Source organism: Artemia sp. Qi Xiang Cuo, chromosome 20 (assembly GCF_049724085.1).
Source record: "Artemia sp. Qi Xiang Cuo chromosome 20, ASM4972408v1, whole genome shotgun sequence".
Taxonomy (NCBI): Eukaryota; Metazoa; Arthropoda; class Branchiopoda; order Anostraca; family Artemiidae; genus Artemia; species Artemia sp. Qi Xiang Cuo.
In genome coordinates this window covers 8,666,066-8,683,997 of record NC_142813.1, presented here as the reverse complement: position 1 = coordinate 8,683,997, position 17,932 = coordinate 8,666,066, and the positions used below count along the sequence as shown (strand labels likewise).

The window sequence follows — 17,932 nt, the reverse complement described above, 5'->3', positions numbered from 1 at the left end:
TGAGTCATATTGAACTAATTAGTTTTGGCTCAATTCTGCATAAACAACAAGTAGAAAAATAAGGAATTTTTGATATAAGAGAGTGCAATGCAACTTTAAATGAATATTTCAACCCTATATCCAAGGGCCGTCCTCAGCAAAACAAATGAAAAAAAAAGAATATAAAAGAACTCACATTAAAATACAATCTTTTAAACTAAAATGTTTTCAAAACAGTCCCCGCATCATTACTTCGGGCAAGTTTAACCAGGACAAAAATTTCCCTATTGTTCTACTTGCTGTTTATGAGGGAAATGCAGTGGTGTCTTCGTCGCTATTTATGCTTAATTCTGCGTAGGTTTGAATTCCCACTTGTCACTTTTAAACGTGGTAACATCAACGAAAATGGGGGACTCCCCAAAAACTCGCAGTTTTCAAGTATAGATACACAGGAGATGGATCCGGGGATGATTAAGATGGAAGTTCAAAAATGGAGATAGGGACATGCGGAGAACATGCGGAATGGAGATAGTGATAGATAGTGAATGGAGATGGAGAACATGAAAAATGGAGGTAGTGACATGCGGAGAACATGCGGAATAACGAGCACAATAAAGCGTTCTGAGTATGCGCGGCGGTTACATAGATGTTTGTTGAATAGAAGTATTCCAAATGGTGCATCTACGCATTATCTATATATTTGTGTCTTTTATAAAATGGTTAATTATTTTTATTAAATATATTTATTCACAGAGATGCATGCTGGTCCAGTCTATAAACAGCTTATAATATAAAATCCCATGGAATATATAGAAACATTAAAAGGCCTGAGGAGAAGAAATATATCTAAAATTTAGGCTCCAAAATGATACTTTAAAATGGGTCTTATCAGTAAGAGAGAATTTTATGCCGCTTAGGGGGAGAAGAAAGTATTTAGGGAGGGTTAAGGTACGGAGTTGTCCCTTCTCTTGTCCGATGTGCGGGGAGTCTGAAGATTTAGAACATTTTATGTGTTATTCTGAAGACCTGAAGGTACTTAAAAGGGCAATTTTTGGGAGGGATGTCATGGATAGAAGGTGTTTAGAAAATAAAATAGGAAATGATTGCAAAGTGGATATTATAAATTTGGGAAATTTTGTCAGTGTGGGGATGAGACATAGGGAGGGTTTTCTGTCGTATTGTTATTTTCAAGTGTTTGAACTTATTATTATGTTTATGTGTTTTGTTGTATTTGTATTATCCATGGCCCGTGGGGCTTTTGTGATAAATATATTTATCTATATCTATCTATACTACCAAGGGGGAGCGCTCTACTTCTCAAAAGGGAGTTTTTAGTCACAAACATCTAAAACTCCTAAGTTAGATCCTTCAGATAGATCTTACCCTTCTGTGTGTGAGTAAGGTAATGAACCCTTTACCAATACACTAGAACCATGGCTCAAGACCCAACTATGTTAGACTTTTTAATACTCTTTTGTATTTTCCTATAAAGATTGAATCTTCCTTTTTAGTAAAAAAAAACCTCTAAAACTTAACATACTTAACTTAATCTAGCGTGGGTTAGACCGTTTTACCCTTCTGTGAGTGGATAAGTATTGTAATGGACCTTTTGCCGGTGCATATTACTAACTACTATTACATTTCTAACCGTTTTTTATTGACTCCTTTGTTGAGGTTTTCTTTAGTTTCAGAATTTAATCTATTTCTTGTAGAAATGATTAGCGGCATTTCTGAATGCCATTTACTTGTGTTTTTAAAAAATCTGACAACGCACGTTGGCGGCATTTACCTTAATATGACGTGTTAGATTTAGAGTGGGTATTGAGCATACATGAGCGAACCTGTAATTAACTTTTGTAATCAAGTTAAACATGAACAAAAAATTATCCTTAATATCAGGCGAGTCTCCATACTCCTCAGCACCCACTCTTTACGCTTAAAGTAAAGTAATGTTTGTAATATAATGTAAGTTTCGTACTTTATGTAAAAACCATGCATGACGTTAGCCTTGACGGTGTAAAAAATACACAATGTAATTTCCAGGTATTAAAGGCAACGTACAGCACTTAATTCAGCGTCAATTTGACCTAGCAACGTGAAAAGACCGCTATTTTACATTGCATACCAAAATTTTGCGTACCAAAAACTACACAAATACAATCTGCAAAAACTAGATTAATTGCAATATAATAATAACTTACTTAACCCCATCGCTTCCTTTGAAAATCAATTTCTTTGGACGCGTTTTCGTGGGTAGGACCAAGACAAGGTCGTCAAGTGAGGAAATGGTGACTGTTGTCTGACCTGGTAGAACTATCTTCGTGTTCTTCAGCTCAGCTAGCCTTGGGCTAATGTCCTTCAGCCGCAAATGGGATGCATTTTTCCTTTGTGACCTGGCCTGCAAACTACTCAAAAGTTGTTTAAACGGAGCCCAGGCCATAATGGGGTTCCACACGTCAACAGGGGTTTTCATGCTCTTTAAGCCTTGTTCAATAATTGAGTTGTACTTTTCATGGAACGACTTTTCATGAGGTGTTGAGGGTGGCAAAGAGCTCACTGAGTGAAGTGTTTCAAATACTAGAAGTATCTAAAAGAAAGGAGGGAAAATTGCAATATCAAAATATACCTAATAATACAGTTACTTAGAAGATAAAAAGCATACACTTTTTACAGAAATAAAATATATAAAATATATAATATAAATATATAAATAAAATATAAAATAAAAAACACTAGCCGAGTTCTTGGCACACTAGACTTGAAATCGTGTGTCCACAAGGGCAGAGGCTCAAGTCCAAGTACCGCTGATTATTTTGTTTGGAACGAGGGTCATCAGTGTAACTTCCTAAGCTCAGCCAGAGTCGACTCAGCTCTAAATGGGTATTAGGAGAAATATGGGAGAGAAACACGGGGAGCACGGGATGATTTGCCCCCAACCTGAGAAACTTGATTAGATAATTAAGACAAAAAAAAAAAAAAAAAAAAAAAAAAAAAAAAAAATCACACAAGAGATAATTTGTGGATGGCTGTTTTTTATATCAAGGAGGCACACTTGTGCCTCTTTAAAGAGGCAACCCACCACAATGTTCAGCGATTTCCGGTCCTAACGGTCGCAGAGAGACGGCGGTGATCGCATTTTGTAGCCTATGCTCAAACTAAGAAACATTCAAAATGTCACCCCCTCCGACTTTATCTTCATAGGGGAAAGTGGGCCGGAAGTTTCGACCCCCACAGTCCCCCTTTAACGTTGAATTTTAGAGGATGAAATTTAGAGGATAAGCTTTCCTAGGGCCTGGGAGCTTATCCTCAAAATTTCAGCTCAATCCGATCACTCCTTCCCTGTTTTCCAAAAACCAAATATAGCCCCTTAATGTTCATCAAGTTATTATTTTTTTATCAGCCACGCCTACAGGCCATAGTGGCAACGGGTCTGGGTGAATGAGGACTCGTTTGAACCGGAATTCAACCTGTTTGGGCCTTTTGATATTTTCAAACGGAAAAATTATCCCCAGAATTTACATTTACGAAAAACCTCGTTTTCCTATAAGAGCCCATGTTAATTTTTGAAATTCCTAAAAGCATAGTATTTCACTATTAAATTAGATCAAAATAGTCCTCTTAACCTGACAAGACCGACTGCAAGCTTACAAAAATTCCAGCACTTTCCCAGAAGTTTATTTTGTCGAAAAACAATAATCTTACTTTGTATTTGCTTGCGTCGAAAATAGACTGCACAGACTAAAAATAATTTAACAAGAGTATCTGATAGTACAGTGGTCACTATTCCTGTCTGTCATGCGGAAGACCCGGGTTTGATTCCCCGTCAGAGTAAATATTTAATATATTGAATTTAAAGTAGTATTTCTTAAATTTAAAGTTTAAAAAAGAAAATCAGCTTCTTTTTTAAATCCAATCTATTAAATCCTTCGGCTCAACAGGCGTCTCCAGAAGAATATCACAGTCGGCCTTCAGCTTACAAGTAAGTCTCCACTGCTTTGATAACATGCCGTATGCCCGCATGCTCGAAGAAAAGTTGAAAAAAAGAAAATCTTACTGTGCATTTGATTTGAGCATTCAGGATTTAAAAGTTTTAACACAAGAATCTTCTAAAGCGGGGGGTTTGGGGGGGGCCGCCCCCCAATTTTAACTCCGGGCATGATCAGCTAACAGTTAGTCAAGCAATAATAAGTAATAAACTGTACAAAAACGTGCAGAAATTATTTGAAAAAAACTACGTTTTCGAAAGAGTTAAAGACGCTGAGTCACAAGTTCGAACCTTAAAACGCACAGAGATTAGGAGGTACAGTTGGGGGGCTGCCGCCCCCAAACCCCCCGCTTTTGCAGCCCCTTTTGTTAAGATTTTTATTTTGGGGGTCTTCCGCCACCCTCAACCCACGCTTTTTCCCTTGCCAAGAAATGCTTTGCAACACGAACGAAGTCTGCTTGAATTTTTTACCGTAAGAACATCCTATTGCATCTCTTTGATTAGAAACAGTACTGAACCTGTTTGCTGGATTTTTTACAGGAAATTTTTCCCTAGCCGATAACAAACTATAATGTGATGAACTTAACAATTTTGAACAGAAAAAACAGAGTACAGTAAAAGGGTTCAGAATAAAAAAGCAGTTTCGGTTCAAATAGGTTAGGGTTCATCCATTTTTCCATCATACATAATCACACTGAATACATAACTATGCCTGGCACAGAGTCAAGTTTGTAGTTATAACTGTAACGGACTGAGTTGTCATTGCCAAATTCTCTGAAGATTTAAAAAAATGCCATTGCAACAGTTTCATTCGTGTTGGTACGACCAACTGATTGCAGGAACTCAGTGATGGCAGCCACCCAGCTGTACCTCCTAATCCCTGCACGTTTTAAGGTTCGAACTTGTGACTCAGCCTCTTTAACTCTTTCGAAAACGTAGTTTTTTTCAAATAATCCTCACAAAGGTACGAATGGAAAACGGCTTAAATTGTATAAAAAGAATGTCCGATACTGTGTCGCGAAAAAGACAAATACAAAAGGACACATCCAGTAATTTTGCAGACGTGACACATCGATACAACAGAGCCAATAAGTATATACAGTGAATCTAGATGCAAATCATCTTGCGATACGGTTTTGAACAAAATCAAACCTACAATACTTTAGTAATAATCTTCACTTATCTATACTTTATCTATATCTTTACTTTTTGTATCTATGCTCTGTATCATCTTTCTATTTATCTCTGTATCTATACTTCAGCAATATTTCCACCTCTTCTGAAATTGATTCAAGAGTTTACTTTTTCCAAGCTTTCCATCAAATTTCTAAGCAATTTGGGAATCCAAACAAAACATATATATGAAACAGATGTTACTCGGCCAAAACCTTAAACAAGCGATAATTGAATATTTTTTTTCGAAAAAGTGTGAATGGGAAAAAGCTAAGGGTGCACGAAAATAATTGGGAAACATTGTGTTGCAAAATAGGGTAAGTAAAAAGTGACTCTTGGGTGTTAATTAACCCTGTTATCAGTTAACTCCCCACCTTCTGAAGCTTAAGTTTCTTAAATACGTTTACGTTTCTTAAGTAGCTGATATATCAGTCGATGTTAACTGGTCATTAATTGACGCCATATACATCACACTGCGCATTTTCTTGTAAAGGCTTCCTCAGCATGGTCATATGTTCAATTTCGAATTCAGTTTTTACAGACTTTAAGACCATAAACATAGTGAGTTTTTATACATACACTGTGTATCTTTTGTTCATAAATAAAACTTCAAATAGTCATATTTGGCAATGCAGTGACTGTGGCAATGCACATATGCAGTGACTCACACAAAAAATATCTGGCATTTTTGTGTATTTCTATCACTGTTATCATCATCAGTGTCTATTAAAAGGATTTTATCCCTATTTGAACTTTTATTTATCGTCATGGAAAGGCAGTGTGGTCTCAGAAATTATCTACGTCATCTTTTGTTCAAATTTTGTTTGGGTAATTGGACTGTCCGCTGAGTTGGTTATGCTAAGAGGAGTTGATTTCCTTATGTTTGATAGTGTTCAGCATGGAGAATATAAAGTCACTAACTATATCAGAGAGTTGAGGGATATTTTTTTACAGGTTTCGCTTCAGCTCGTTTATGCCTACCGTTTGAACTCACGCCCTCCGATAAGATTGTCTAGCAGGAGGTCAGACAGTCGAAAATTGGAATTAAGCAGCCTGATTCGTAGCTTTTTCCAACCGAGACGTCAAATAATATTTCAGATATGACCAGTCAATACGGCATAGCCGATGGCACAGATATGACCAGTCAATACGGCACAACCGATGACTACATATCGTGCATTTGGAATGCATTATGATTTTGAATAAAATTAAGTGTTTGATATAATTGGACAAATACCGAATTCTCCTACTTCCTACAATGACGGCACAAGGGTTTACTGTGTCAAAATGTGATATCAAACTTCTGGGACACTTGTTAGTTCAGAAAACTGAAACGGTACACAAATTCTCCCCCCAAATTTCACAGCAGGCAATGGAACAAATTTTTGTTCTTGTTCTGAAATATTATCAGAAAAAAACGTCAGTGGACAACGGCTTAAGGGCTTGAGATTTTTCTCTTTTCAGACCCCTTTTCCCTTTTTGTTTAAATTAAAATTTAAACTTTAGTCTGACGATATCTTACCGGTTTAAAAATGATATTATATTTCTTCCTTCCCAGTACTTCAGTTTGTTGTTTTGTCAAAGAGACATTCATCTTCAACTTATCCATCTCAAATTCAAGTCTGTTAATGTTTTTGACTATTTGGGAATGATATTGATTCAGAGTAGTAAGCCAAAGCTCATCCCAGAGTAGGACAATTCTCTGAAGCTCTTGAGTTAAAAGCTGAACTTCTCCAAGCATTTCAGGTACCTAAGAAACAAAAATGAGCACTTCAGTCAATTAAAATCTAAACTTCTAAAAGCACTGCAGATACCTGACAAAAAAAAAATAAATGAGCATATCAGTCAGTCAAAAAGAAACTTCGTAAAGCATTTCAGGTACTAATAAACAAAAATGAGCACTTACATCTTTAAAAACATAAATCTCTTAAGAACTGAATATACCTTACAAAAAAAAAAAAAAAAATGAGCGTAACAGTCATTAAAAAAAAAAAATTCGTAAATCATTTAAGGTAATAATAAAAAAAAATGAGCACTTCCATCATTAAAAACCTAAATCTCTGAAGCACTGCATGTACCTGAAAAAAAAAAAAAAAATGAGCGTATCAGTCAGTCAAAAAAAAAACTTCGTAAAGCATTTCAGGTACTAATAAACAAAAATGAGAACTTCCATCTTTAAAAACATAAATCTCTTAAGCACTGAATATACATGACAAAAAAAAAAAAAAATGAGCCTATCAGTCAGTAAAAAAAAAAACTTCGTAAAGCATTTCAGGTACTAAGAAACAAAAATGAGCACTTCCATCAGTAAAAACCTAAATCTCTGAAGCACTGCAGGTACCTGACCAAAAAAAAAATGAGCGCATCAGTCAATCAAAACCTAAACTTCTTAGAGCATTTCTGGTACCTAAGAAACCAAAATGAGCACTTCAGTCAGTCAAAACCTATAAAGCGGTTCACATACCTAAGAAAAAAGAGCACTTCAGCGAGTAAAGAACTAAACGCTTCAGATTCAGAAAAATCAAACTCAAGTTTCAGAAATAATTTTGTCTTAACTAATTCAGATATTCAAGGAACCTCAGAGTGAATATTTATTCAGAGTAATGATGAAAATAAGTTGAAAATTAGCAAAATAAAGATCACACAGAAACTTCAAAAAGATTAAAACTTACAACTGGAAAATAAACACAAAGAAGAAACACTTTCTTGGAGTGATAAGCTGCAGGAGTGAAAAACACAAAAATACTTCCCTTTCAGGGAAGGGATTTCGCAATTAGAATCCGCAATTCTAAGTATTTAAAGCAGTCGAGAGGTTATGACTGGGGAGGAAATACAGGCGGAGGAGGCTCTCGCTCCGGAAAGGGTAGCTCATATACATTAGAGATGATACCAAAAGTACGTCTTTTGCTCGAAATGGTGGAGGAAGGAGGAACTACGACATATGTTTCCAGTAACTTCTAATTTTTTTTTTAATTCTGTGCTTGTCAGTCTTTTTGCTATTCATTCCTGATAAATGAAGTGATTGGGCTGGAATTTGGGACATTCTCTTTCTGGAAGAAGGTCTGGAAGAAGGTCAAGAAGAGGATAGAGGATTCTGAATGACAGGTAAGGGGAGCTCAAGAATTTGCTTTCAACTATTTATTTTATATATTTTGACGCGTGATATAATTACTGGAAAAAACTAACAGAAAATACAGCAAATGTCAAAGTTATATGACGCATGCACAAACTGCAGTGCAACACCAAGAATTTAATCTTTTGTCGAGTGGTATATTACTGAGGTAAACTACCATAGAATGCGATCAATGCCATAGTAACATGCTCAACGTCTCATGGCTGCAGCAGGATTGCCACCAGTAGCAAAAAAGTGTTATTTTACCATTATTTCATTTTGTGTAGCACGTTGTCAAAGCTGCCACCTGTAGCAAGAAAGTGCTATTTTAGCACTATTACGGTCAATTTTTTGCCTCTAGAGCCAAAAACCGCCGTTTAACACGCAAATTTGACAAATTTAGCACTTTAGGAACTGATCGTGATGGCAACCCTGGGCCACAATACGATACTCATTTAAAGAAGAGCTGTCTCTCTGTCACGCAGAAAACTACTAAAATAACTATCCCAGAACACAGTCTATGTCAAGTAAGTTGAAGTATTTAAAAGTCACCTAAGCAATAACTGTGAACACAAACCTAGGAAATACCAGTGGCAATCTCTAGAAACAACTTTCTCAGAAAACAACAAGAGAACATGGATCATAACAGTTTCATCATGGAGCTACTCATCTAGAATTGCCAATTAAGATTACTAGGACAACGTTATAGTATTTAGTAGTTGAAGTAATTCAGTTGGAATGCTAGTAATGTTGGTTGTTCAAAAGCTGCAATATTATCATGATAATTGTAGTGTTAGTAATGCTAATTTTAATATTATAACGTTTTAATGTTGAAACGTTGCAATTTCCTTACGTTCTAACGTCGGAATTTTAGTTGTAATGGATTTAGTTTTAATGTTACCTGCAGAATCTTGTTTAGTTAGTTGATAATACAATGTTACCCAAGTTATTATGGGGGCTGCAATCTCTGTTACGACTACACGAGATAAAGATGGTGTTGATTATAAGTAGTTCCTCTATTCCCGATTTTTCGGGGTTTCCCAGAATTTTCCCAGAAGCAAATCCAGTTTTCTAAAATGAAACGAAATACTAGCTATTAACTTTTTTACATTAATTTTCGGAGAGAATTTTATTTTATTTGGGGGAGTTCGAAAAACCCCCAAAGTAAGGCCGTATCCAGGGGGGGGGGGGTTACCCGGTTTGAACTCCCCCCCCCTCCCCCGAAATGTTTGTTTGACTCGTAAAAACGAGACAAAAATGGATATAAAAAAATTTTTTATGCGTTTTTGAGGTTTTTTATGTACCCCCCTTAAAAAAAAATAGTACCCCCCCCCCAAACAAAAATACTGAATGCGCTTCTGCCCCAAAGCATTATGTGACAGTCAAAGAACTTTAGGCACAGAAAGTACTATACTAGAAAGTTCTTTAGTTTTCATCCAAAAATTAATAATTTAAACAATTACTGACTAAAATTAAAAAAAATATATTAATTGAAATCAGTTAAAAAAATAATAACAAAATTAAATAATAAATTGTTTCAGTTAATTTAACTAATACAACAATTTAATTAATCTAATTCAATTAGATAATAGTTATAATAATAATTAATAATAAAATTAGTTGAAAATGTAAGAAAAAAAACATGAAAGTAGATACAGTCTGAAAGTTTGATGGCGAGGCGAGAGATGGCAAAAGAGATGGCAACAATTGATGGCAACAGAGATGGCGAGGGATGATGAGATTGTCAAATAATTAGATTACAAAACCAAAAATTAAATATTGTCAAGTTTTGGCAAACCTCTCTAGAGAAAGCGTCCAGAATTAGGTCAAAAGAGGACTTCATGGCATTGCAGTCTTCATTTTGCTCCTCCTCAACAAGCTCCTCCTCTTCCACTCCTTCAAACGTTGTTGCAACGTCCAACTCGTCACCGTTGCCACTCGACTGCGACAATAAATCACGAAGCAAACCTAAAAAATGTAAAAATAAAAAGTGAATTCCAAATTTAATGGCAGTTGGATGTCAATTTTTTGAAAAACAAAACGAAGAGCAAATGCAAGAAATTTGGAAAAAAGACCAAAACAGTCTGAATTTCATTTTTAGGAGCATAAGCATAGGGGTGAACCTTCAGACCCTTTCAAAATTTGTGACTTCATGATTGTAAATATGTTTCACGTCTATCTCGTAATCCATCTCTCTACTTAATTAATTAAGTGTTGTGTTTAATGCATCTTTTTGCAGTTTATTACTGGAGGCAATGGGCCTTTGTGGCCGGAGTTTCTGCTCAGTTATGGTGAAACCACCTGTCATGTTAATAAAACAAAAAGGTTTTTAATAAAGTGTAAAAAATACCAGCTTTTAGTATATTCTTTTCACACCAAATTAAAAACATGAAAATGTGCTTCAGCTCACATGTAGCTATGGAATTTCAAAAACCCATAGGATCACAATACTAAGTAAGTTTGATTGCGCTAAAGGCCCTAGGACCATAGTAATACTACACAAAAAGGAAAATTCGCTTTTAAATAAGTGTCATTACATAAAAACAACAAACATTACGTAACCCAAACAAAGAGAAACACAAATCACAAAAATCTACTTTTTTTATGCATACACTTCATTCCTCAATTCACTCAATTCTACACACTCACACGTCACATGACCCACATTTTCATCCATACTTCCACACATCGGTCAAAAGTAAGGACCATATTGCATGAATAGAATAAAGTTACCTGGATCGTCAATTCATTCAAATATATTAGGGAGTAGGGAAGGTCCCTCCACCTTTTCTTAAATACAGTCCTGGCAATGCTAGATAGCGTGGCCTTTTAAGTTCCACTCAATGTAAAGCAAAAATATTGTTTGTGCTTTGTGATCACAAAAGATTTTTGTGATTAACTGTTTAATATCACATAGTTCTCGATGGCATAGGTTGTTATTTTTTTTATCAAAGACGAACTTAAACATCCTCCTTCATCATTTTTAAATGCTACTTGAATTGCCCTACTTGAATGTCCTTGAAGGTCTCAGATGTTATGAAGGATAAGTTAATGCGATTTTGGTAACGAAAAAATTTTATTTAAGGATTATTTATTTCTTCAAATTGTTCAAATGAAAATGTATATATTGTTTAAGGATTAAAAGATTATTTGCGGTTAGAGGAAAAAAAACAGAAAAAAAGCTTCTTAAATTGAATTGGATACAGTATTAAAAGAAACAGATTAAAAACGGATTAATCAAAACAGATAGATAAAGCTAAATGGAAAATTATACTAAAGATAAATTTAAGAAGCAGATTTAAAAAAAGGATAAAAATAAATAGAGTAAAAAAATTCGATAAGATAGGCTAAAAGATAGATTATTGCAAAATTCCAATTTTGAGGTTACAAGAAAGGGAAGTTCGTTTGTGGCAATTAGAAAATAAAAGTTTGACTCTCAGTAGCAGACGAAGGCCACAGCCATTTCACCCCCCCCCCCCGCCGCAGAAAATGATACTCTACTCTAATATCCCTCCATCAATTATTGGCTGTGTAGTTGACTTCCTGGAGATAATTCCATGGGTACCATTTCCAGGCGATATTAGAACAATCAGCTCCGTTATAAAAACGTATTCACTTATAACACTCGAACCTGAAAATATATTTAATTTATTCAATCTTAAATTGAATTTATTCTTTCGGTTTATTTTATTCTTTAATTTTGTTTTAATTTTTAAATCTAATTCTTTTAAATTTATTTTATCTCATTTTATTTAATTTAAAATTTAAAATAATTTATCTAATAAACAATTTCATAAAAAGTTGCAATTACTCTTTCTTAATTAAATAAATTTATTTTAAAATGGAAATTGTTTTTAACCTACATCTTTTTTCAAAGATCAGCTTTCCAAAAAAGGGCTTAATCGGTTTTCTAAATTCGAAATTAAGATGTTTAATAAAAATTTCATACAAATTATTTTATTTCATTAAATAAATTAATTTTTAAAATCTAAATTATTTTTACCTGTATCTTTCTTCGAAGATCGGCTTTCTAATACTGCCTCCGCTCCAACGACAGCGGGGAATACCAACAATTCTGGGTGAGATTCCCCAATCTTTAAAAGTAGATCAGACAAATTTTTCCTCACGATTGAATCTGGATAAGCAAGTCGAGCTAAAAGTTGTGGAGTTATTCGTTTCCAAGATGCAGCCGAGGTGGATTTTACACTTAGCTCAAAAACAGAGTTCATTTCCACAGGATGCTTGACAAGCATGTCAAGGATGCGCAGGGTTGCCGTGATATTCTCTGCTTGCGAAGTTTTAAATGCACCAAGCTAAAACAAAAGGAGATTAATCACTATTTTTTTTCAAATTATGGATTTTTTTAGTCCCATCTATGCCTTTTGTTTATTCTTTGAACGGTTGCTATTAAAATCCAATGTCAGGTGGGGATCTCTCTACCAGTAACGAAGCAAGATATCAGCAATGGATCAGCTGACTTCTTTCGGCAACAAAAGCAGCTGTTAATTACGCCTTTATGATAATTAAAAAAAAGCTTTTTCAACTGAAAGTAAGGAGCAACATTAAAACTTAAAACGAACAGAAATTATTAGGCATATAAGGGGGTTTCGCCCACTCGTCAATACCTCCTCTTTGCGCTAAAGTTCGAATTTTGTTCCAATTCTTTAAGAATGACCCCTGAATCACAAAGTCCGTTTAATTAGAATAAATAGTTCTTTTGAAAGTACTAAAAATACGTTACCGTAAAGACCGAGGTACTGAAGAGGGGGAGAACCCCGTCATATACGTAATAATTTCTGTTCGTTTTAAGTTTTAGTGTTGCTCCTTACTTTCAGTTAAAAAACTTTTTTTTTAATTTCTAATCGCTTTTTTTCAATAATGCTGGAAAATCCGGCGCCCCTTCATGGAATCCTTCCTCCATGCAAAATTCCTGCATGGAAAGATCCTCCCACGTGACCCCCCCCCTTCCTATGAACCTTCCCCCCACCACCAGAAAAAAAATCCTCCCTGAAAACGTATGTATACTTCCCAATAACCAATACTATATGTAAACAGTAGGCAAAGTTCATAACTTTCAGCCCTCATCCCGGGCACTATGGGAGATTAAGTCATCTTCAAAGGCATAGTTATTAAATTTTTCAACTATGCTTAAAAAATGGCTATCTCAAAACTTTGATCGGGTAACTTTGGTGGACAAATGAGCGTGGTAGGGGGGCTAGCTGCCCTTCAATATTTTTGGTCAATTAAAAAGGGCACTAGAACTTTTGATTTCAGTACAAATGAGCCATCATGCGATGTTCTAAGACCACTGGGTCAATACGATTACCCCTGGGGGAAAAAAACAACAGCAACAACAAAAAACGAATAAATACGCATCCGTGATCTTTCTTCTGGCAAAAAATACAAAATTCCACTTTTAGCAGATAAGAGCTTGAACCTCTACAGTACAGTTCTCTGATATGCTGAATCTGATGGTTTGATTTTTATTGAGATTCTATGACTTTCAGGGGACGTTTTCCCCCATTTTATCGAAAATAAGGCAAATTTTCTCAGGCAAGTAACTTTTGATGGGTAACTCAGGCGCGTAACCTTTGATTACTACACTTGTTGATACTTATATATTTAAAATCATCATAAAAATCCGATTCTTTTGATATATTTATCCATATCACAATTCGTTTTTTTAAAGTTTTGGTTACTATTGAGCCCGGTCGCTCCTTACCTACAGTTCGTTAACACGAACTGTTTGATGGAATGAATAAAGATGGAATTTTTGTTTACTTTTCTGTTTCTTTACTTTTTAGTCGCTAAGAGAAAGTTAGGCTATATGAGGGGACAAGCTACTGTATTGCCTTCACTATTCAAGCACGCAAAATATTCGTAGGGTTGTCATGATAATCTCCGCTTGCCTGAATGTACCAACACAAAAACAAAATGAGATGAAATCAATCCCCCTATCTATCTATTATCATGGTTGCCATGATATTCACCGCTTACCTGAATGCACTAAGCCAAAAGCAGAATGAGATCAACCCCTCAAATTCTCTTAAAAAAATTATAATACCCAAGATTATTGTTATTAAATAAACCGTCACGGGATCGGCTACAGCGATACGGTATATGGCGCTAAGAATACATCATATGTCATACCTTTTTTTTGGGGGGGGGGAGGGGTGGTAGGGCTATGGAGCTTATCATTATGTCTAGATCCTTAAGAATGTTCTCCAACAAAGTAATGGAGCTAATTTCCGGCATCTTGAACACATACCATGATAGACGTGCGCAATACTCAATCCTTGGGCCAAATATGACCCTCTTGCACTAATACAGCGGCATCTCTTTAACCAAGGTCAGTGCAAAGCACCTACTGTTTGGAAAACATAAAAGATTTTTTTTTTTTTTCCATATTTTGCTTCTTTGTATCTTGTTCGCTGGTAGAAGCGATTTGCCAGCGATGAATCGATCTTTCGCTTTTTTGTATCTTATCAAAGAGTTCGTGGTAACGAACTGTAAGTAAGGAGCGACCCGGCTCAATGGTAACAGAAATTCTAAAAAACGGAATTTTGATACCAATAGACACATCAAAAGAATAAGATTTTAATTCTGATTTCAAATATATAAGTTTCATCAAGTGTAATCTTACCTATCAAAAGTTACTCGCCTGAGAAAATTTGGCTGATTTTCGAAAAAAGGGGGAAAGACCCCCTAAAAGTTATAGAACCTTAATGAAAATCACTCCATCATATTCAGCGTATCAGAGAACCATACTGTAGAGGTTTCAAGCTCCTATCTACAAAAATGTGGAATTTTCCATTTTTTGCCACAAGAAAGATCACGGATGCTTGTATTTTTTTTTTTTTTTTTTTTTTCCCCAGGGGTGTTCGTATCGACCTAGTGGTCCTAGAATATCGTGGGAGGGCTCATTGGAACGGAAATTAAAAGTTCTAGTGCCCTTTTTAAGTGACCAAAAAATGGAGGGCAACTAGGCCCCCTCCCACGCTCATTTTTTTCCCAAAGTCACCCGATCAAAATTTTTAGACAGCCATTTTGTTCAGCATGGTCGAAAATATTATAACTATGTCTTTTAGGATGACTTAATCCCTCGAAGCCCCCAAGGGGAGGGCTGAAAGTTATGAACTTTACCCAATGTTAACATACAGTATTGGTTATTAGGACCCGGCTCAATGGTAACCGAAACTCTAGAAAACTGTATTTTGATATAAATAGACAAATCAAACTAATCAAATTGTAATTCTGATTTCAAATATATAAGTTTCATCAAGTTTAGTCCTACCTGAAAAAATTTGGCTGATTTTCGAAAAAAGGGGGAAAGACCCCTAAAAGTTATAGAACCTTAATGAAAATCACACCATCATATTCCGCGTATCAGAGAACCTTACTATAGAGGTTTCAAGCTCCTATCTACAAACATGTGGAATTTCGCATTTTTTGCCAGAAGAAAAATCACGGGTGCGTGTTTATTTGGGTTTTTTTCCCCCAGGGGGGATCGAATCGACCCAGTGGTCCTAGAATATCGTGGGAGGGCTCATTGGAATGGAAATTAAAAGTTTTAGTGCCCTTTTTCAGTGACCAAAAAAAATGGAGGGCAACTAGGCCCCCTCCCACGCTCATTTTTTTCCCAAAGTCACCAGATCAAAATTTTGAGATAGAAATTTTGTTCAGCATGTTCGAAAATATTATAAGTATGTCTTTTAGGATGACTTAATCCCCCGAAGTTCCCGGGAGGAGGTCTGAAAGTTATGAACTTTACCCAATGTTAACATATAGTATTGGTTATTGGGAAGTATACAGACGATTTCCGGGGATATTTTTCCTGGTAGTGGGGGGTGGGGGTCGGAGGTTATGTGGGAGGATCTTTGTATGAAGGAAGTTTTCATGGGGGAAGGGACATTGCTATGAAGGGGACGCCAGACTTCCTAGCATTATTTAAAAAAAGATCAGAAATTAAATATAAAAAAACAAGTTTTTTAACTGCAACAGCAGCAACATAAAAACTTTAAACGAACAGAAAATATTACATATATGATTGGGTTCACCCCCTAGTCAATACCTCACTCTTTAAGCCAGATATTTTTTAGTACTTTCATAAGAGCTATTTATTCTAATTACCGGCCTTTGTGATTAAGCGGTCATTTTTAAAGAATTGGAATAAAATTCGAAATTTAGCTTAAAGAGCAAGGTATTGACTAGGGGGCGAACCCCCTAATATACGTATTAAAAATATATGAATATAGAAGTTCGTTACGTAAGTTAATTTGTAAGCTACGTATATTTATTACTAATAAAAACGTTCGTAAATAAAATGAAATAAGTTTCGAGAAAGCCATTTAACCAAATAAAAGTAAATTAATATGAAAATTTTGTTTTAATTATTTATGTACTGTGAGCCAAGATCAAAACCTGCATTTATTCAAAAATGTTCAAAAATTAAATAAAAAAAAGTTTTTTTAACTGAAAGTAAAGAGCGACATTAAAACTTAAAACGAACAGAAACTATTCCGTATATGAAATATACGGAGTATGTCCCCTCCTCAACGCCTTGCTCTTTACGCTAAAGTTTGACTTTCTCACAACTCTATTTTTTTTTAAACAATAAAAAACTTTAGCGTAAAGAGCGAGGCGTTGAGGAGGGGACAGCCCCTTTCATATACGGAATAATTTCTGTTCGTATTAAGTTTTAATGTCGCTCCTTACTTTCAGTTAAAAAAACTTGTTTTTTTTATTTAATTTGTTGGTAAAGCGATCTGCCAGCGATGAATCGATCTTTCGCTTTTTTGTATCTTATTTGCTGGTAAAGCGATCTGCCACCGATGAATCTATCTTTCGCTTTTTTTATCTTATTTGCTGGTAAAGCGATCTGCCAGCGATGAATCTATCATTCGCTTTATTTTGTATCTTATTTGCTGGTAAAGCGATCTGCCAGCGATGAATCTGTCTTTCACTTTTTTGTGTATCTTATTTGCTGGTAAAGCGATCTGCCAGAGATGAATATATCTTTCACTTTTTTTATCTTATTTGCTGGTAAATCGATCTGCCAGCGATAAATTGATCTTTCGCTTTTTTGTATCTTATTTGCTGGTAAAGCGATCTGCCACCGATGAATCTATCTTTCACTTTATTTAGTATCTTATTTGCTGGTAAAGCGATCTGCCAGCGATGAATCTGTCTTTCACTTTTTTGTGTATCTTATTTGCTGGTAAAGCGATCTGCCAGAGATGAATCTATCTTTCACTTTTTTTTTATCTTATTTGCTGGTAAAGCGATCTGCCAGCGATGAATTTATCTTTAGCTATTTTGTATCTTATTTGCTGGTAAAGCGATCTGCCAGCGATGAATCTATCTTTCACTTTTTTTATCTTATTTGCTGGTAAAGCGATCTGCCAGCGATGAATCGATCTTTCGCTTTTTTTCATCGTATTTGCTGGTAAAGCGATCTGCCACCGATGAATCTATCTTTCACTTTATTCTGCATCTTATTTGCTGGTAAAGCGATCTGCCAGCGATGAATCTGTCTTTCACTTTTTTGTGTATCTTATTTGCTGGTAAAGCGATCTGCCAGAGATGAATCTATCTTTCACTTTTTTTTATCTTATTTGCTGGTAAAGCGATCTGCCAGCGATGAATCTATCATTCGCTTTTTTTGTATCTTATTTGCTGGTAAA

The 17,932-nt window shown here is 35.4% G+C and overlaps 1 protein-coding gene across 1 annotated transcript in view; it reads right to left on the bottom strand.

The window, feature by feature from the left end:
- Window positions 1-17,932, bottom strand: part of nonC (serine/threonine-protein kinase Smg1) — a 331,176-nt gene that overhangs the window by 225,750 nt on the left and 87,494 nt on the right. The window contains exons 15-18 of the mRNA XM_089106498.1: window positions 12,253-12,562; window positions 10,048-10,217; window positions 6,660-6,887; window positions 2,181-2,566 (exon numbers count right to left, since the gene is read on the bottom strand). Of these exons, the coding sequence (XP_088962624.1) occupies window positions 2,181-2,566; window positions 6,660-6,887; window positions 10,048-10,217; window positions 12,253-12,562 (1,094 nt within the window). The remainder of the gene's footprint in view (window positions 1-2,180; window positions 2,567-6,659; window positions 6,888-10,047; window positions 10,218-12,252; window positions 12,563-17,932) is intronic.